Consider the following 20,368-nt stretch of genomic DNA (forward strand, 5'->3'; position numbering starts at 1 on the left):
AATTACTTCTTTTTTATGTTTACATAACAAAATTACACATAATAATTTTCATTTTTATTATTTTTCATCTTTATTAATATACGCACACAAAAAGTACTCTTTAAAATAAAAAGCAACAAATGTTATTTCACTTTTTATTGTTCAAAAAATATTTTCTTAATAATTAAACCTATATACCGTACGTCTCTATCTTATACCTCTTTTCATTACTATTTTCCTTTTTCGAGACATATTATTTTAATTTTTTTAATATCTCTTCTTGAGGTCACAAAACTTATTAAAAGTGCTAAAATGAACATATTTATAAATGATTAGTAACTTTTTAAGAGATAATTTTCATATTTTTATTGGCTTAACTATTTTTTTTCCTTATAAATTTCTTAATCCGTTTTAGACTCTACTGCTACCACTTTAGCTCCTATAAAATTGTAATTTTTTAATTCAAATTCGTCTTATATAAGAAGATTTTCATTTTAGCCGAATTATTTAAGAAAAATCACACTTTTTTTTTTCAATTTATGTTATTCATATGATCACTTATCAATGAGAAGGAGCCCTAAATTGGAACAACTTTTTATAGGAATTGTTCTGGACATGGCCATGTCCAATATTACGGCCTGACTTTGGACTTCTGTCCACCAACCACGTTAACTATATTAGAAAAAGAAATTTTAGGAATATATTAATCTCTGACGTACACTTTTTTTCTTTTAAATATACTGTCTCTTATTGATTAATTTTCTCTTTTAATTTTAAATTTTTAATAAGTTTTAACTAATAAAAAAATTTCCTTTAAAGAGGTGTGTTAGAGTATGATTCAAACACTCATCTTGCTTAAAAAGACAAAAATATTTAAGTTTTTTTATGAATTTTTTATATTTACCATTTACCTACGGCCTTAGTTTTTATTTAATTATCCGTGATACTATACATATGTATTTAATTATACGTAAATGAGGAAGAGTGAGAACTATTTGTCGTATACATGATGGAATAATTGATTGAATCTCACGTTATATACTCTCCAAATTAAAATAAGTTCAATTCAAATACTACTGTTATCACAATTGACATTCTACACGTCTCTAACAGTAAAACCATATAAAAACTAGCTACTACTACATAAGTTGAAGTAATGGCCTTTTCTTCTCACTAGGGCTTAAGAGTTAAGAAGAAAGATGCAAGGGTGCTCAGACGCTCCACTCTCCAAGAGGTAATCTAAACTCTAAACCACTGCTCAAACTTCAAATTAATTATTCGTTTTCGTCATATTATAATCGTTCATGTAACAAAAAAAATATTTATTCTAATATAATTGTTATTTTGATTTTTTAATATAAGATTAATTATTTTTTATATATTAATGATAAATTATAAAATTTGAAGATAAATTGATGATAATGTGAAGATAATTTTATAATTATTATCTTTTATTTTTTTGTTATTATTTTTTTTAATCTGTGCAGAACAATCTAATCTAAGATCATTATTAGGGAGAACAATCTAATCTAAGATAATTATTAGGGAGTATTGTTTTTTACCTCTTAATATATGCTCCCGAAACAAGGCTATCTTTGTCTCGTCTTGGAGAACTTACCCAGTTACCCATCCAAACATGCAGGTTAGAAGACAAAGTAGCACTAATCACCGGGGGAGCAAGTGGCATCGGCGAAGCCACTGCAAGGCTTTTCCTTCGCCACGGTGCCAAGGTCGTCATCGCCGACATCCAAGACAACCTCGGACACTCCCTTTGCCAAAACCTCAACTCCGGCAACAACATTTCCTATGTTCACTGTGATGTCACTAACGATAACGACGTTCAAATAGCCGTCAAAGCTGCCGTTTCACGCCACGGCAAGCTCGACATCCTCTTCAGTAACGCCGGAATCGGTGGCAATTCGGACTCCTCCATCATCGCCCTTGATCCTGCTGACTTGAAGAGGGTTTTTGAAGTCAACGTCTTCGGCGCTTTCTACGCCGCCAAACACGCCGCTGAAATAATGATTCCTAGAAAGATAGGGAGCATTGTGTTCACGTCTAGCGCTGTTTCGGTGACTCATCCGGGTTCGCCGCACCCATACACGGCGTCGAAGTACGCAGTGGTGGGTCTGATGAAGAACTTGTGCGTGGAACTGGGGAAGCATGGAATCAGAGTTAACTGCATTTCACCCTATGCTGTGGCCACTCCTCTGCTGACACGTGGAATGGGAATGGAGAAGGAGATGGTAGAGGAACTGTTTGCGGAGGCAGGGAACTTGAAGGGTGTGGTTCTCAAGGAAGAGGATTTGGCAGAAGCAGCTTTGTTTCTTGCTAGTGATGAGTCAAAGTACGTGAGTGGGGTCAACCTAGTTGTGGACGGAGGTTACAGTGTTAACAATACTGCTTCGGCTGAAGTAGCTTTAGGAAAGTTTTCTGCTGATTAAGCCCAAATTGTAAGCTTTCATATTTGAGTTCCTTCGACCAAAAGCCAAAAGGTGTGTTTTCTAGTTTGAATTAAAATAAAATAAAAAAGTGAAAGTGTGTGTAAGACAATAATACAATATTTCTGTTATTTAGCAAAAAGTGCAGTTACTTTTAGCTGGAAAAAAAATCCAAATTTGTATTTCTGTATGTGAATTAAAATATAATATAAAATAGTATGTAAGTTAAACTTGTTGAATAATATAATGGATGGCTTAGTGGCATGTATTAATTGAGTGCCGAATAGAATATTTACAATAAGAGAGAAATACAAATACAGAAGTCAAATGCTAAAAAAAACCCACACTCATATTTGTGTGTATCTTTCGTGTGAAATGTCCTGCACTACTGAAGTGGACGACTGTTTTTACTATTTTGAATTTTTTTTTCAAATACATAAAATACCAAAATGAATGGTCCAACAGATTATTGATCTGTCATAAATTGTTTTCGTCAGTAAAATGCATGAAATATCATTATGTGTGATACAATAATTTTTTACATCAATTATTTTTACAACAAATATAAAAATATTTTTTTACATCAAATATAAAAACAAACTAATGTAAGAGGTATTCTTTTACATCAGATAAATAAAAAAGAGTCGAAGAGGGACACACACGAATGAATTATAAGGAAGATGTTTACGTGTACTGCATGTAATGTCTTAATTTAATTATTTGTATGAGATATTGGTGCAGCTAGGCACTGAAGAGAATGGGACGAAACTAGGGAGTAGGGCATTGGATGCGAGGGAGGTTGGGCTAGCTTGTTCCGGATTAGTTTGCATGTCAGAGTAAGTTTCTTTCTCTTTCTCGATTGGAATCACTAGGGTTTTTAGAAACTATTGTTTCAATAAGAGTTTTTAATTTAATAAGAGTGTTTTTAGGATATCACAATATAAATTATTTATTATAATTTTAAAATTAATTTATATATTAAAAATATTTCTTTATTATAAATTTTAATTTATATAAAATGGATATTTATCCTATGTATTACACATTTTAAAAATACTAATTCAGCAATTTTTTAAAAAAAATACTGATTGCAAAAGTCAGAAAAGAAAGAAGAGAGAATAAGAAAAGTTAGGAGAATAGGAGGGGTAGAGAAGGAGTGCAATCAGGGAGAAGGCCAACAGATTAAAATTCACATTTTTCTGATGGTGGGGAATAATGATTTTTTTAAAAAAAAACTGTTGAATAAATAATAAAAAAAAAAAACGACATATGTTCTAGTGGGCGTATGGTTTTGCTGTTATTTGGTGCACATGGTTATAAAGAACCTAGGGCTAAACAACGTCAATGGTGTACCTAGGAGTCGCAACACGTGGTTGCCAAAGTCCACACTGATGACCAATGGGTCGTTAATCGGCAATCGCCACTTGGCAGGAACTGAGAAATCATACCCACACTATTTTCACAAGTACACTACAGTTCATAAATGCATCCTCTCCGTTTCCTTTTAGATTAAATACAATATCAATTTTCGGAATGAGGATATGATGAAATATAAATTTGCTGGTCTGAACTTTTTAAAAAATTCAAAGCTCAAACCTTATCTATTACTAGTTCAAGTTATAAGGCCACAAGTTTTAAAACTGAAGTGGTATAAAGATTTATTATTTTTGTTTATAAAATTGTAATTATTTTTACAAGTTATTTTTAAATGAAAATTAATTCAAAAAGCATTTCTATTTAATAAGTTTGAAAAAAAATTATACCCAGATGATAAAAAAAAACCCACATACTCCAATGCTTACCATTATTTTCTCCCCCTCCCCTGCTCCTCGTCACACTGTCATGGGTGAGGTTTTGACTTGTGTTTTAGTTTGGAATTAACTATTATGACTTGTAGCTAAAACGTGCAAACATGGTGTTTAATTTTGCTTTACTGAATTTTGGGAGTTTAAAATCACAAAACATTTTAATATGACACATTAACCTAAATTTTCGGAGTTTGAAAATGCCTTAAATTATATTTCTAAAATTATTAGAAAACACACTATCAATCACATCTCGAAATTTTTTAATGTTAATTTTGAGGACCCAATTAATTAAGTTATTTTCAAATTAGAGGCTTAAACTTTTTAAATTGGAATCAACTAAAAAAATTCCAACCAAAAATAGACTTAACTGAAATTTGATGGACCTAGATATTTAAATCAATCAAATTTATAAAAAATTTCACAACTTATAATTAATTACACATGTGTATTATTGACATGGATATCCTTAGCCACGCGAGTAATAAGTCTAACACCAATAGGGATAAGGGAACAATAATAACATTTCTAATAATTTAGGGATTAAAAATATAAATTTTGAATTAAAAACCCTAAATAAAAAATTACTCAAATATAAAAAATTAAAAATATATTTAAGTCTTAAAGTAATTTGATTTTTTTTAAAATAAGGTTAAATAGTTATAAAATAACTATAAAGTAATTTGGTTTAAAAAGGTAATAACTACATTAACAAAAAAAATGTTGGAATCGAGATGCAATGGTACCTGCAAGTGGCAGTATTGTTCAACCTTTGTCAAGGTAAGAGATTCCCGATGTCCGAAAAGCATCTCCCTCCATGTGAACATGATATGATCCAAGATGAAGACCTTCACGTACAGCGAATGCTTCCAATAGGAAAAAAAATCCCTGGAAATTTCTTGGATATTGACAGTAGACTCTCTTAGATATATAAACAAAAAAAGAAAGAAAAATAAATTGGTATTTTTTATCAGAAAAAAATATTAATAACAAGTTGTACCCAATTCACTCATCAAGCTGTACACTGGATACAGAAATGACACTATAACAGTATAGCCCCACACTTTCCCCGTGTTCACAATTAACCAGTGAAACACTCCCCAGCTCATACAATTTACGCCCCTCCCCACAATAAAATAGCATGCCTCTGGATATTCTCCAACATTGTAATTTTAATTAAGTCACCAACTAATTAACATACTTCACTGTAAGTCATGAATGAGAAACACATTTGATTATTGAATGTAAGTCATAAATAAACAATTGAAAAAAAAGATTAAAAAAATAAAGACGTCAACAAAGTATTTAAAGTGTTCAAAAATTAGGATTCCATTCGAGACTGCGATATCTAACTTTTTTATTTTCGTATTCAGTAACTTATTTTAATGAAGAATATTTAATGTTAAAAAATTAATGTTTTATTATTTGATTTGAAAACATAATAACATAAATATAAATATTTTGCTTTAAGTTTTATTCATTAGAAAGAAAAAAAATTATGTGTTTAGAGGAGATCGACTCTTGTAGCTAGAGAAATATCTTACACTTCAGATGCTCCGAAACAATTCCGCTTGCAATCGTTTGGTAATGTGATTATGTGCTTATGTGTGTGTATATATATATAAAGACTGTCATCAGAACTTAGAAGTTACCATTTTTTTTCTAAAAGTCATATGTTTTGTTTAGTTACTTCCTTACTTTAATTAAATTTGAGTTTATGTATGCTTTTAAATAAATGCAATGTTTTAGATCTAAGGTAGTTGGAGCAAAAAAAAAAAACCTCATAGTTACCCTATTATTTGAAGAAAAAAAGACAGATCTTCAGTCCATCACCACACATTGTTCCCACTTCTTGAAATTAATTTGACTGTTGTTAATTTGTTTCATAGATGCTGGTGTTTAATTTTTACGACATACTGACCAACATTGTTTCTTTTGCTACATATTCTTCAGAAACATACCCTAATTTCATATAATGCATTCACAAATTTTGCTTCATCTAGCTATACCAACAGCCGTAATTATTATTGGAGTTATGTCGTCCAGTATCAATATTGCTTTAAGCCCAATTTATTCATCTCCAAATAATGAGTTTACAACTAATCAAGGGATCGAGCTATACTGAAGTTGAAGTTAAACTCAAATTATTTAGATAATATTTAATTTTAATCTTTAACAAAAATAATTTTTAATCAAATTTTATTTATGTTATGACTTGAATTTTAAATTAATTAATTTTTTTTCCCATGATAAATCCAAACAGTTAAGAAAAAAAAAAGAAAAAGTTGGGGCACAATCTGTCAAGTGTCAGTGCATGTCAGCAATTCAGAAACAGGTCTTGCTTTATCGATAAGCTGGGGTAATATTGCGCATCCGTGAGATTCATGAAAGGATGCTAATAGAATAGGTTTCACACCACACTAAAGCCAATTAGTCCCTCTCTTCTCCCTTTCCTTTTCTCTATCCAATAATAGAGCTTTAGAAGAAAGAAAGAAAGCCATGCAAGCATGTTCCTCCTCAGACGCTCCACTCTCCAAGAGGTAATCAAAACCACTACGTACTCAAATTCATGTATTACTCCATGATTTTGTTTACTACTCTGTTCTGAAGTACTTACCCTTCCAAGCATGCACATGCAGGTTAGATGGCAAAGTAGCACTCATAACCGGCGGAGCCAGTGGCATCGGTGAAGCCACCGCCAAGCTTTTCCTTCGCCACGGTGCCAAGGTCGTCATCGCCGACATCCAAGACAACCTCGGACACTCCCTATGCCAAAGTCTCAATTCCTCCGACAAAAACAACAACGACGACATTTCCTATGTTCACTGCGACGTCACCAACGACAAAGACGTCGAAACCGCCGTCAACGCTGCCGTCTCGCGACACGGCAAGCTCGACATCCTCTTCAGCAACGCCGGCATCACGGGCCGTTCCGACTGTTCTAACTCCATCACGGCCATCGACAGCGGTGACCTGAAGAGGGTCTTCGAGGTGAACGTCTTCGGTGCCTTCTACGCCGCCAAACACGCCGCTAAGGTCATGATTCCCAGAAAGAAAGGGAGCATTGTTTTCACTGCTAGCATCGCTTCTGTGTCGAATGCGGGTTGGGCGCACCCGTACGCGGCGTCGAAGAACGCAGTGGTGGGTTTGATGAAGAACCTGTGCGTGGAATTGGGGAAACATGGAATCAGAGTTAACTGTGTTTCGCCCTATGCGGTGGGGACTCCAATGCTGACACGTGCGATGAGGATGGAGAAGGAGAAAGCAGAGGAGATATATTTGGAGGCGGCGAACTTGAAGGGAGTGGTTTTAAAGGAAAAGGATGTGGCAGAAGCAACTTTGTTTTTGGCTAGTGATGAGTCAAAATACGTGAGTGGAGTGAATCTAGTTGTGGACGGAGGTTATACTACCACCAATTCTTCTTCCAAACAAGCTTTCACAAAGTTTTCTTTTAATGTTTAAGCCCAAATTGTAAGTTTCAATTTCAGGGTTACTTCGACCAAAAGTTGTTCTGTTTTTAATTTAAAAAATAATTAAGTGAATGGTTTTTTGAGAAAGTAAATGTTACTTAATTTATTTATTTTAAAGCTTAAAGAAATGGAAGAAACGGAGGAAATCGGAAATGGGGAGTATCTATTTCCGTTCTCCGAAGCATGACTTATAGGCAAGAATACCAGGGGAAATATATCAGATATTCATATTTGTTAATTGTGGCATTGGAGATAAGGATACCAAATCCTTTCCTAAACAAGGGTCCACAATGATATGATCTTATTAGAAATGAAGGACAAAATTTAAATTAAATTGCTTTTTACGAAAGAAGCTCTTTATATTCAAACTCCATACTCATTAATTAGGATTGGCCATTGAACAAAAACAACTCAATATTTTAATGTTAATAAAAATTAATTTTAATTAAAAATGTTGAATGCAACAAAGAAAGAGAGAGAACATACAAGATGGGAAAATGGTCAACAAATAATGACACGTGTCCATTGTCTGGACAGATGGTCCATACTCCATAGTCATTTATTACACGTGTTCCGTAGGTTTTTTTATTCTAGCACTCGAAGAGAAAAGGCACAATTGAAACGTCCTTTTAAGCTATCCTATCCTTTTGCTTATTAATTTTCTATCACGACTTAGGAGTTTCATTTTACTTCCTCTTCGTTTCAACCCAATCATCAAACTCAACAAGTTAAGTCATTAAATATGTCTAAAAAATAAAATAAATTTTTAATTATATTTCAACATAATTACATATCTAACTAATTTCACTAATAATTAATTAAATATTTAGCTTAAATTATCATCTCATATTCTCTTTCTTTCACGTCATTATGAATATTCATTCATTATTCTACTATCTCCATCAATGAATATGAATCAATAATAATCTTCAATCTCAATATTTCTCTTCGAGTGATCAGTCAACTATCTCCATCAATGAATACTAGTCCAAGTAGAAGGAAAGAACATGTTCAGACGCTAACGAGTCTTCCACAACCATCCCAAACAAATCTTCATAATATTGAGACTCTTATCGGATGTTCCAATATTGAGAAAGAAAACAAAAGACATAGATAATATGAGAGTAAAGATAATACGAGAAAGAGAATGAAGTATTTGAAGAGGTACTCATATTTTCATTAATTGCATGGAGTGAAAAGAGTAGGTGGACTATACATAAAAAATAAACTTCCCTAATAATAAAATATTAAAAATAGTATAAATGACAGAATTAAAAAATCATTATTAATAAATTAGTTAATGACTTATAAATAAGATCAAATATTTTTTTTTGAATGTGACTAATACATAAGACCGAAAGGAATATTAAACGTGAATTTTCTATAGTGTATTTTTTTTATCAAATAATAATAATAGTTATCAATACTAATGATGTATATGATATTATTTTTTAGATTCATTTAAAAATTATTAAATTAAAAAAATACTAATATAAAAAAGGACGTATAATAATAATATATTATTATAGCAAAAAAAATATTGGAATCGAAATGCTCTTGAAACATCTCAATAATTGTACCCGTAGGCATGTGGCACTGTGTCTGTGGCAGTATTGTTCAAGCTTAGTCAAGGCAAGAGATAACCCGGTGTCCGAAAAGTATCTCCCTCCATGTGAACCAAATCCAATTATACAGAAAGTGAAGAACTTTGGATTAAACAGGCATACAATTTTGATTATAATCATATCAAGATTTGCCGTATTTATTAATTTATCCGTAACTTTTATGTACACTACATTCACATGTGGCGCCTTGTATAGCAATTTCACTGTTATTCAATTACCAAACTCTATGCGTACATATTAGATTCCACTTTTTTTTTTCTTTTTCCTTCCTTTCATATTTATATATCAAATAAAGCATTAAGTCATCAGAATAATCAATTTTGACATTTAATTTGGAGTGTTGATATTTTGGAACTCATAGAAATTAGGGACGGAACTGAGTACAATTTGAGTAGATAATAATAATTTGTGCCTATATAACATTTAAGGGGAAAAATATTGAAATTCCAATCCGTGAAAGACATTATTTAAAAGATTTACAAAACTTACACATTTTGTTTAATCACTTGAACTAAAATCTCTTAGTACAACTTTAACATTTATATAATATATTCAGTAAAAATTCATATTTTAAACTTAAATTTATCACCTACATAGTTTAATGAAATGTTTTAATGTAACTATTAATTTTTTATAAACTGATAGAAGAAAATTTAATGAAAAATATGATCAAACATATTGTTAGTCCGAGTGAAATGTGTTCAATTCTCAGCAAATGAGATTTAGAATTTAAGATCTGCAAATGAAAAAAAAAATGATAAAAAAATACATTAAAAATTATCATATAGGTTCTTCGGGGAAAAAAACTTAAGGTGATTATCCAATTTCTTGTTTTGACTTTTGTTGGATTTTCTTTATTTGTAATATTTAGATGAACTCATTAGCGATATAGTTATATTTGAATTATTTATGTTTTTATTTATTATTTGGTAGATTAATTTATCAAACGTCCTTTTATGACATTTTTGTTTAAACTATGACGGATTAATCCAACATAACTTACAGCCCATCTACAATTTAATTGGATAAGATTTTCAACCCACTCTTAAAACTCAATCTACTCATTTTTTGACCAGTTAAAGTTGCATTAGATTGAGTTGAACTATATTAAACCACCCTTATCTCCTACTACTGTGATATTTTCACCTGACCCTACATGTGAGGTGACGTGCTTAGTTGTTCAATGCCAAGCATTATGCTTCTTGATAATGTCGGGAAAGCTGTTGGGTTTCGAATCTTAGCTAAAAATCAACTTTCTCCCTATCCTTGACCATAATCTTTCACTATTACGCAGCTCATGTGCAATACTTTCTTCTTTATCAATTATTAAAGTCAAGTCCAAATGGTATGTATATTCTACTTTTAAGATGTAAACACGAGTGGTGAAAAGAAGAAGGGAAAAAAAAAGGAAAACGTAAAGAAAATGAAAAAATATGACAGATGAAATAAAGGGACAAATATAAAACAAAATGAGGTAGAACAAGATTAAAAAAAAAATAGATATCATTGTTGATTAGTAAAATGGTCATTGGTGCGTATGTTCAAAAGAAAAAGAAATATTTGAAATGAACATCACCAAATAGGCCTGTTTTGGGTCAGAACACCGGACCATAAAAATGCAGCCCATAAAAATTTCGGGTTGGACTAGATTGTCCATTTTGACACCTCTACGCATTCCTAAGTCGAATCCTTTTATATTTTACATGGACAGGATTCATGTTACTGGGTAACTTGGATATCGACTTTGCAGTGAGAAATATTATTAACAATCACTTTGTCACTTTCTAACACACTTTTATTCATTAATTAAAATTTATTAAAAATCACAGTTTTGTAAATGCTACTTTTTATGAGTCTCCCTTGGATTTTGTAGATCTCAATAAAAATTTAACTAATAATAGAGTGCATTAAAATTTTGATAAATGACTAATTTAGTCCCTGCAATTTATATTCACTTTTAATTTAGTCCCTATACTATGAAAATACATAATTTAGTTCACAATTATACAAATCTACTTACAATTTAATCCTACCATCAAGTCTCCTTCATTCTAGTTAACTTTTAAGATGACATGACATGTTAAAGACGACATGGCAAATCCAAGTGGTGGAAGTGGAAGTCACATGCTGGGTCAGACATACAAGGTACATTCCACATCAACCAATAGTATTTTGGACTAAAATCATAGTAATTTTTACTTTTAAAATTTTTAATTTAAAATTTACAAAAAAAGCAACGACTATGTTGAGAAGAAGACTTTTCTTCCTAATTTCATGATAATATTTTCATCCGTAGTGACAAAATTGTCTAGACAATTATGTACCATTAAATTGCAAATATTATTAAATGACAATTATATTTTTTTTTGTTAAACCATCATCTCCAATACAATCATCTACATCGGCATCCTCACCATCAATCACTTTTTTGTTTTTGCTGCCAACTATTACCTCATCAACAACATCAAATGCACCATCAATGAGAATCTCTGATGTGGCATCTATCACATGGTCAAAATATATGTATACATCCTTGTTTGGATCAAGGAGAGATGTGTTACACAACGCTAATACATCCTCATCATTCAAAATAAAGTTAAATCATCCTCAAACTCTCTTCCTGATACCAAATAAAACACATTTCGAAACTCACTATATCCACCACAAGCCTTACACAAGTCATGGACAATCCACACATTCATTAGGTCATTCTCCAATAACTTGAGTAACTTTGTTTACCCTCCACATACACCAAAACCTTACATTAGGAAGTTGTCTTTCGTCGTCTTCAACACACACGAAGATATCAAAAGTACATGACAACCCCAAATCAAATGCCACTGTGTGCCGCTACATCATCATGGCCACCGACAAAGCAAAGGTGAGAATGAGCAGAACAACCCATGGATCGATCTCTCTCTCACAAAATATAAAAAGGAAGAGTACTAAAGGTCAATTTGTGATAACTTAATAAAAGGTAAAAAAAAAAAACTAACATAATCCAACTAACAATTTTGTCCCCACATGCGTGACCTAACATGGGGCTTCCACTTCCACCACCTACATTTGTCACGTCGTCATCATAAACATTAACTGAAATGGAAGAGACTTGATTGCAGGATTAAATTGTCAATGCATTTACATAATTGTGGACTAAATTATGTATTCCCATAATATGGAGATTAAATTGACAGCGAGTGTAAAGTCGAGGGACCAAATTGATCATTTACCCATTTAAATTTTGTAGATTTTTGTAGTATACTGTTAGCATTATCAAGCTCGGATGCTTAAGAAATCTTCGCATGTATCTATCATGCAAGTACAGTACAGCCCCACTTTATGTTAATTATTATTCTCAAGGTACCAAAAAGAATTATAAAAGAAAGGCTTCACAATATGTTATTTAACAAAGATTACCGCTACATAAAGTTGTATTTCTCATGGCATATGAACAATGATATTAAAAGTCCAATGGGTGGATTATATCAAACGCATGCAAGCAACACTTTACTCGCTGGAATTTGCTAGGCCTACCATTTTGAGCATGTTGCGATCTTCCTTGAACCTCTCCAGAATAGTGCCCTTGACAGCATCATTCTTGTCTTGTGTCGCATCTTGTGTGACTCCCCAGCATTCTATTACTTCAGGCAATATACGGTTAGTCTTGGAGAGACAAGGGCTACCAAACGTGGTACACGAAAATGTATGTCCTTGATCAAAGTTTGCTGATATAAACAAACCCAAGTGATTCACTCGTCCCCCAAAGCCAATGCCATTTGGAATGTCCTCTGAACTGAAGTTGATAGCGCACTACACAATACATGGACATTCAAGAGTTAAACAAGAATAATAAATCTATAACAAATAGGATAGAGTGTGATGATCACACAGGCAGAAACAAGTAGATAGTAGTTACCCATTGCAGATTATTGTTTGCTCCAGTTGGCCTGAATATAGATGCCACTGGATTTAGTTGAAAAAGGAAACATTTCAGGTCTCCGTAAAAATCAGCATGCCGCTCCCATGGTTGAGAAGCATACCCTCCATATATATAACCCTCTTTATCCTTAATAATTAACACAGTTGGGCCTGCATGATTTCTGCAGTTGAAATTAAGAGTCAAATATGTATTCCAAATTTCCAATCCTACATAGGGCTTTGTTAGAGCAGTGCAGAAACAGACATAAATGTTTTGTAGATAAAAAGAAAATGAAATGAATTTAACTGTCATTTTTAGCATTTTAAACCCCATAAAACAATAGATGCCAATAAACTGACAAACTATGCTTCTTTTTAATCAATCTTATCATAATCATAATAGTAATAAAAATTAGTTACACGTTGCTTCCAATTTTTACATGTATGGTAGAACTAAGTCTAAGATAAGTCTTTAACTATGCATTGTAATAACAAGGCTCCTAACATATAGTTAAACCTATTCATAGCTATTGGCTTGTAAAACTAACAAACAATAAACCCAATTGTAGTCCATGTGTAGTACCAAATCAAGTTTTAGTATCTCAAACTAACACAATCTGTTTTTTTTTTTTTTTTAATATACCATGCATTAAAAACACTAAACAGAAACTGCAACAGCAATCAGCCCATGAAGAAGTGTAGTTAAATGGAAGCGCCATGCCGCCATGGCATCGTGGATTTTTGGCCAACTGTCATAGGCAATATGTGAAGGGAGACCTGCTATGGCTGTGCCAAAGGTTGCAATGGCATGTTTATATGGCAGAATTTGGGCCATCCGTCATTGATAACACAGCCATGAAGCTTGCAACACCTCAGAGGGTACTCAATATTTAAATATACTGGAGATATCATTATAGTAAAAAGAATGTGTCCGTCCTGCAAGTCATCTTGTGTTCTGTTTCTTCTAGATTTAACCCCATTGATTAAATGAAAGGCCTAGCCATTCACAATCTCCTCTAGGGTTAATTTCTGCAATTTTGATTTTATGTGTGAAGTCGACAGAAATCTACTAATTTAGAGCAGTAGGATGCTTCAAAGGCAAAAAAATGTACTTACGAAATGTTGCCCAAGAATGTATTAAAACTAAGACCATTGAGAGAACTATGATACAAAAGGTTCCAATCTTCCAGGTCTTGGTGAGAGAGTGCTCCTCCAATATGCCAAGCATATTCCTTTCTCAAAAGTATAATGTTAGAATCAATAGCCTTCGAAGTCAATAGTTTAGGAATCTGATAACCAGGTCGTCCTAGGAAAAAGTAAAAACATGGGAATAAGAAAATATACTAATCATTTACCCTGGACCTTACTCAAAGCTAATTCCACAGCATTTTGTAACAGTAATGAAATGAATACAGTCAAAATGTAAAGCATATTGTTTAATGAAATTGCACGTGTCTGTGCAACAGTCTAACAGACATATATCAAGTTCAACGCAAACACAGAAGAAAAGAAAAATTGCAGTTTACGCAAATGTTTATGGTAACTAGCAGAATATTTTACAAGATTCAATATTGTGCAAAGAATTGCTCTTAGGTCACTAGTATTCATTTAGTCAAGCTGCTAGCATGTGTTTAGCAGATCATCACCATCAATTGCTATTTAAAGTTAATATTGTTCAATAATTATTCTATTAGAAGAAAAATCATTACTTGGGTCAAAATATTTTCATTTTAAGTAGGTCAAATAAATTGCAGTAAAATTATTTTTGGTTGCTAATAAGAAGCCTACAATGACACCAACCTATTGATCAATGAGTACAAACACAACTACTACAATAACAATAAAAGCAACATCAACCAAGCATTATACCACTAAATGGGGTTGGCCACATGCAACAATAAATGCCATTGGGCTCTCTCAGTATCAAGCACCAAAATTTCAGTGAACGGTAAGAACCTTTCTAATGGTTTCCCCTCCTAACATTGACCACGTGATTCAGTCAGATCTTAATCAACAATAATACCCACCCAATTTCTTCTTCTAACTTTACCTGTGCACCAGAGTTGAAATCCTAAAGTGCCTAACTCTGTAGCATTTTTGTCATCCCACATGAGTTTTTGAAGGCACATAAAGTTAATCCTCCTAATAATGGTGTCAACTACTTCACCTATAGGTGTTTCAATATTTCAAGTTCTAAAACAAATTATACTATTTAACACTACATCTAGATGATAATATAGTAGCTATAGACTATTTAACACTAAACTTGAGCTTGAGCTATACAACACATACTTAATTGTAACAGCCTAACACTAAACTTGAGCGTAGTAGTATTGTTGACCCATGCCACGAAAGGTTAAGCTAAGTTTATTGGTTGTTGACTTCCCAACACAGCTTCCTATTGAATCCCACTTCGGGACCAACTATGTAAAATTTGGGGGAGGAAAAATCATAATCAAAGGCAAAGTTTGATAAGCATGAAACTTCAAATCGGACCATTCCGGGGATCATCTGCTCATAACTCCATGATCATGATCTTGTTATGTCATATTTCAGATAAATTTGTAACAAATTCAGTCAACAACAAAAATGTTGGAAATTAAGTGAAGCAATACCTGAATCAGGTGACAAAAGCAGGCTTCCAAGAAGCTTCCTCACAGAGGGAAGATGAGTACACCAGCTTCTGAAATCTTCAAAAGACATAGTCTCCTCAGTGCCCCCTTCATCATGCTTGGAGAAATTTGCAGCATTCAGAAATATGTTGAAAATATCTTGATGTGAACATGATCTATCCTCAGAACCTTTTATGCATAATATATCGTTAAAAATAGCAATCATAACAGTTTCCAAATCAGACCTGCATATCCAATGTAAGATATATTAACAAGAATACAAAAGGGGGAAAGTAAAGCAAAATAAACCTATGTGGCTATATTCATAAACTAAAAATTCTAACATATTATAATCCGTTGCCCTTTGTTAGAAACATAAACAGAACATCGACCAGGCCAACAACACTACTTCTAAAGAAGTATCACTTGTAGAACTGAATCACAAAGTTCAGCCAATCAAACTAATAAAAAAAAATGTTCAAATCCAAGAAATGAAACTCCAGTACCCGAAAAAGTATCTATAGAATAATTCCATGGATCGTGAGATATCTAGATATAAAGTGACTAAATTTCACTTTGCCATGAAGAACGATAATGAATTCAAACTAGCAGATTGGTAAACTAGCTCCAGTGCTTAATAATTTTGCACAAAATGGAGGCTTGTATATGATCAGACCCGCATCCTACCTCCCTACAAAATTATCTCCAGATACATCCAATAAGCGAAAGATGAATTCTTCAATTTCATCTTTTGTCCCTTTCTCATAAGTAGCCTGTAACATGGAAAATCAAACCAATATATATAGTGGATACATGACTCCGTGTTAAATATGTCATAATTTTGGGACAATACCAACAAAAAACGATGATGAAAACCAAGAACTCACTTTAGCATCCACGAGGTCTTCAAAGGTTAGCCTCTGATCCTTGCGCTCCTGAGTAACTAAATCAAACATCCTCTCCCCAAGAGGGCCATGAAGTCCAAAATATGACTACAACACGAAAGCAAAAACCAAAAAATAAAAAACATGGGTTTTAGAGGATAATAACAAATGGGTTATGAATTGAAGTTAATAAATTAATCATTGGATTGTAAAAAAAAAAACCTGAAAAACGGAGGGAGAGATGTATTTCCCGTTGCTCTGGGATTGATTTGCCAGATTGATGAACAGAGACCTCAAGTCTTCAAGTTCCTTTTGAGTAAAAGCTCTACAATGATTCTAGAGATTAGTCTATGGAAATTGATTTTCTGTCACAAAGTGTGGGAAGAAGAAGAAGAAGAAGAAGAAGAAGAGGGACCTGGTTGCTGAAACATATCGAGGATCATTGTTGGGAGGTGACTGAACGTTGCCCATTGCTTGCTTCGACTGAGATTTCAGTTCCGTATAGTTTCGTGGCACGTCTTTCCTTTTCACGCTATACCCATCCCCGTCATCATCAAGTTTCTAGATTTCTGAAAATACACTGTTCCGTGGGTAATTTTCCACGATGATTGGTATTGGTATATCTATGTATCTGTAATTCTGTGAGTCTCTCGCCTTATGGCACCAAAATTTAAGATAGTAATTTGAATATCTTAAAGTACATTAATTTATTTTTTAAAAACTTTGAAGATAAGTTATTTATATAAGATATTTAGGTTAAAACTTAAGAAATATATAATATCAATAGAATTTACTTCAAAAAAAAGAAAAAAAACTATTCTAAAAAAACTCATCAAATATTTTTTATTGGAGATGAACTTTTACCAATTTTATTTAGGTTTAATTATATTTTTTATTCTTAATTTTTTTTATGTATTTTATCTTCAATAAATTACATAAAGACATTTTTCTTTTAACTTTTAAGAAATTTGAGCCCAGGTCTATCTTAATCCAATCCTGATAAGTCCCGTATCAAACTCAGATTAACTTTCTCATAGCAAAAAAATAAAAAATAAAATAGAATAAATGTACATTTATTTTGGAAATTTGGATCAGGAAATGAAAAGTATCACAGAGGAAAATCAGTAGAGACAGAAACATGACCTGAAACTGCGATGGAAAGTGTCCTAACAGCAAGTGGGCTATCCTCATTTTGCTGCGCTTCGCCTCCCTGCCCAAGGTCATGCTCTACTTCACTATGCTAAAAGGGGAATGTGTTGCAGTTTCCTTTCTCTTTTTTTTTTTTTATTTAGACAGTTTTCTCTCTTTAAATCCTCTTTTTTTTTTTAGCTATTGATATAATTTAGAGAAAGGAAACCGTAATGTACTCAATACATGACACACACACAAAAATTGGTTATTGCTAGAGGCACCCAACAATTTTTCATAAACCCCAAAATACCCCTCAACGTATATTTTTACAAAAAGTTGGTTTATTTGTTTTTTGGTTACATTGTTGCTTTCTTTGTTTCTTTGTGGTTGTGCTGTGCAGTATTTGGAGCTTTGAGAGAGTTTGGGGTGTGGTGAAGTTAGAGATCTCTGCTTTGGTGTGTTATTTATCGACCAAGGTACATATTTTATAGCTTTTGTGCGTTTGGTTGTTTATTCTGAGTACGGGAATGGTGGAAGTTTCTATTTGAAAGCCATGGAAGTACTTCTTCCATGTGAAATCCACAGAAGAAACTTCTTTCACAGTTGAAAATTTCAATTGCGGAAGAAGGTTCTTTAGTGAATTCCTGCGGAAGAACTTCTTTCGCGAGATTGCACGGAAGAAGGTTCTTCCACAATTGAAAATAACAATTGCGGAACAAGATTCTTCCATGCCATCATGCAGAAGAAGTTCTTCCACCGGTTCCAGCGGCAGAACCATCTTCCGCGCGAAGGGCACGAAGCAACTTTCACCCGCGGAAGAAGCACACGTTCACGCGGAAGAAGGTTTGTCTTCTCCCTTGCGCAACAAGCAACCCACGAATGTCGTCTAACCTAAGCCAGCATGCACACCACAAATGTCGTCGAACCTAAAGCCTTTATACACAATTAAAAGATAAAGGAGGTTAGAACACTAACCTACACAGCGGAAGGCGACGAGAACGCAACTAAAATCCTTCGTAGCTTCGACAATGGCGGAGGAAGCACGAAGAAAAGAGAAGAAATGGACGCCGGAGGAAAGGAAGGAAGCGCGCGGAAGAAGAAATTTGAACAGCTGCTGGGTGCACTTCAGAAAGCTTTTTTATTGATTTTTAATAAAGGGCAAATTTGGAAGTTCAGGTAATTGCTGGGTGTACCAGCAATATTTCTGGGTGCACCTAGCAATTACCAAAAAAATTCTAGTGTAGGAGACGAGATTTTCAAAGAATTAAAGTCTTTTAATTGAGATCAATCCACTTGTTCATGGCAAAACTTGGCCCAGTTACGAACAAACCCTTTTGGGCCTATCTTGACTTGGTGGATCGGGACATTTTGATTTTATTTTTTATATCTCTATTTGAAAAATAATGTCAATAAAAAAATTCTTTTTAAAAAAAAACTTTTAATTGTTTTTTGTTTTTGTTGAATTAGAGGGGTATGAAAGGAAAAACAAAACGGGGAAAGTGACTAGACTCTTGACACCTCTTGAAAGGATGATTGTGAATGCCATTGAAAAACTAGATGAGGTTAAAAAAGATGAAATTGAGGAGTGCTTATTGTATCCAGGGGCTCAAAAATTGAAAGCAATTGTGAATGAGAAAATGGAAGAATGGAAAGGAGATACCACTTAAGATAAAACAAAGCTAGAGCTGAAGCTCCTTCCCACACACTTAAAGCATATTTTCTTAGAGAAAGATATACTCAGTCAATTATAATAAGCAACAAGTGGAGAAAAGCTAATCTATTTCAAAATGATTAAAATGTGTTTTAATTGTTTAAAAATGTGATAGGCAATTACTAGCTTGCGATGCTTTTAAATAGGATAGCTTCATATGTGTCTTACGTGAAGACTAGTGCATTACTAATCATAATTATTGTTTATTATATAATACCTTTATGACCAATATTTTTAAATTAATTGATTAAACTGAATGTAGCCTAAACCCAAGCATATTGTTGTTGGTTTATTATAAATGGGACTTCTCAAAAGAGTTTTTGTTAAATTAAAGATATGGCAAAAGCTTTGTTATAATCGTATGTGCGTTGCATTGAATATTGATTAATTGATGATAGTGAAAGAGTACATTAGGCTTTGATGGTGTGAAATCCTCCCATATAGGGCATATAAAGAAAATTTTGATGTAGAAAATAGTATTTGGTAAAGAAATTAGTGATATTGTTAACAATTATCCTTATTTACTTTTGTTTAGCCCTTTATCATGCTCACCTTGGTATAAAGAAGCAAGCAAACAAAATAAACATGTTGGGTCAATTAATGTTTGTTAAGCTCAATTATCTACTATTTGACCACTCAATATCCCTTGCCACTTGAGAACCTACCTAGCAGTGCACAAAGATTATACTCGAGGCAATAGATCATAACCATAAATTATTAATAATAGGTACTTATAAACACACAGATTCGATTCAAGGGTGCTCATACATCATCATACACAGAAAGCAATTA

General features: G+C 32.9%; 3 protein-coding genes across 3 annotated transcripts; 2 read left to right on the forward strand and 1 right to left on the reverse strand.

Moving 5' to 3' along the window:
- Positions 1-1,080: 1,080 nt before the first annotated feature.
- On the forward strand, positions 1,081-2,645 carry LOC114399254 (secoisolariciresinol dehydrogenase-like). Its single transcript, XM_028361406.1, has 2 exons — positions 1,081-1,213; positions 1,622-2,645. Exons 1-2 carry the CDS (start codon positions 1,179-1,181, stop codon positions 2,421-2,423), a joined length of 837 nt encoding a protein of 278 aa, XP_028217207.1. The 5' UTR covers positions 1,081-1,178; the 3' UTR covers positions 2,424-2,645.
- Positions 2,646-6,592: 3,947 nt separating this feature from the next.
- Positions 6,593-7,787, forward strand: LOC114399641 (secoisolariciresinol dehydrogenase-like). The gene is made up of 2 exons (XM_028361849.1): positions 6,593-6,765; positions 6,865-7,787. The coding sequence occupies exons 1-2, from the start codon at positions 6,725-6,727 to the stop codon at positions 7,685-7,687; spliced, it is 864 nt and encodes a 287-aa protein (XP_028217650.1). The 5' UTR covers positions 6,593-6,724; the 3' UTR covers positions 7,688-7,787.
- Positions 7,788-12,693: 4,906 nt separating this feature from the next.
- On the reverse strand, positions 12,694-17,893 carry LOC114400667 (TLD domain-containing protein 1-like). The gene is made up of 9 exons (XM_028363233.1): positions 17,878-17,893; positions 17,150-17,303; positions 16,957-17,059; positions 16,738-16,842; positions 16,538-16,623; positions 15,854-16,095; positions 14,355-14,544; positions 13,237-13,420; positions 12,694-13,130 (listed from the first exon to the last, which is right to left on the reverse strand). The coding sequence occupies exons 2-9, from the start codon at positions 17,203-17,205 to the stop codon at positions 12,828-12,830; spliced, it is 1,269 nt and encodes a 422-aa protein (XP_028219034.1). The 5' UTR covers positions 17,206-17,303; positions 17,878-17,893; the 3' UTR covers positions 12,694-12,827.
- Between the last annotated feature and the right edge of the window lie 2,475 nt (positions 17,894-20,368).

Source organism: Glycine soja, chromosome 19, assembly GCF_004193775.1.
Source record: "Glycine soja cultivar W05 chromosome 19, ASM419377v2, whole genome shotgun sequence".
Taxonomy (NCBI): Eukaryota; Viridiplantae; Streptophyta; class Magnoliopsida; order Fabales; family Fabaceae; genus Glycine; species Glycine soja.

What these genes read in the sequence shown, in the direction of transcription:
- LOC114400667 (XM_028363233.1), bottom strand. Translation starts at nt 17,205, where the DNA reads ATGGGCAACGTTCAGTCACCTCCCAACAATGATCCTCGATATGTTTCA. An exon ending in CGATATGTTTCAGCAACCAG is followed by an intron (nt 17,060 to 17,149) that starts GTCCCTCTTCTT and finishes GAATCATTGTAG; the next exon opens with AGCTTTTACTCAAAAGGAAC. An exon ending in TCTCTCCCTCCGTTTTTCAG is followed by an intron (nt 16,843 to 16,956) that starts GTTTTTTTTTTT and finishes TTCGTGTTGTAG; the next exon opens with TCATATTTTGGACTTCATGG.
- LOC114399254 (XM_028361406.1), top strand. Translation starts at nt 1,179, where the DNA reads ATGCAAGGGTGCTCAGACGCTCCACTCTCCAAGAG. An exon ending in GACGCTCCACTCTCCAAGAG is followed by an intron (nt 1,214 to 1,621) that starts GTAATCTAAACT and finishes CCAAACATGCAG; the next exon opens with GTTAGAAGACAAAGTAGCAC.
- LOC114399641 (XM_028361849.1), top strand. Translation starts at nt 6,725, where the DNA reads ATGCAAGCATGTTCCTCCTCAGACGCTCCACTCTCCAAGAG. An exon ending in GACGCTCCACTCTCCAAGAG is followed by an intron (nt 6,766 to 6,864) that starts GTAATCAAAACC and finishes ATGCACATGCAG; the next exon opens with GTTAGATGGCAAAGTAGCAC.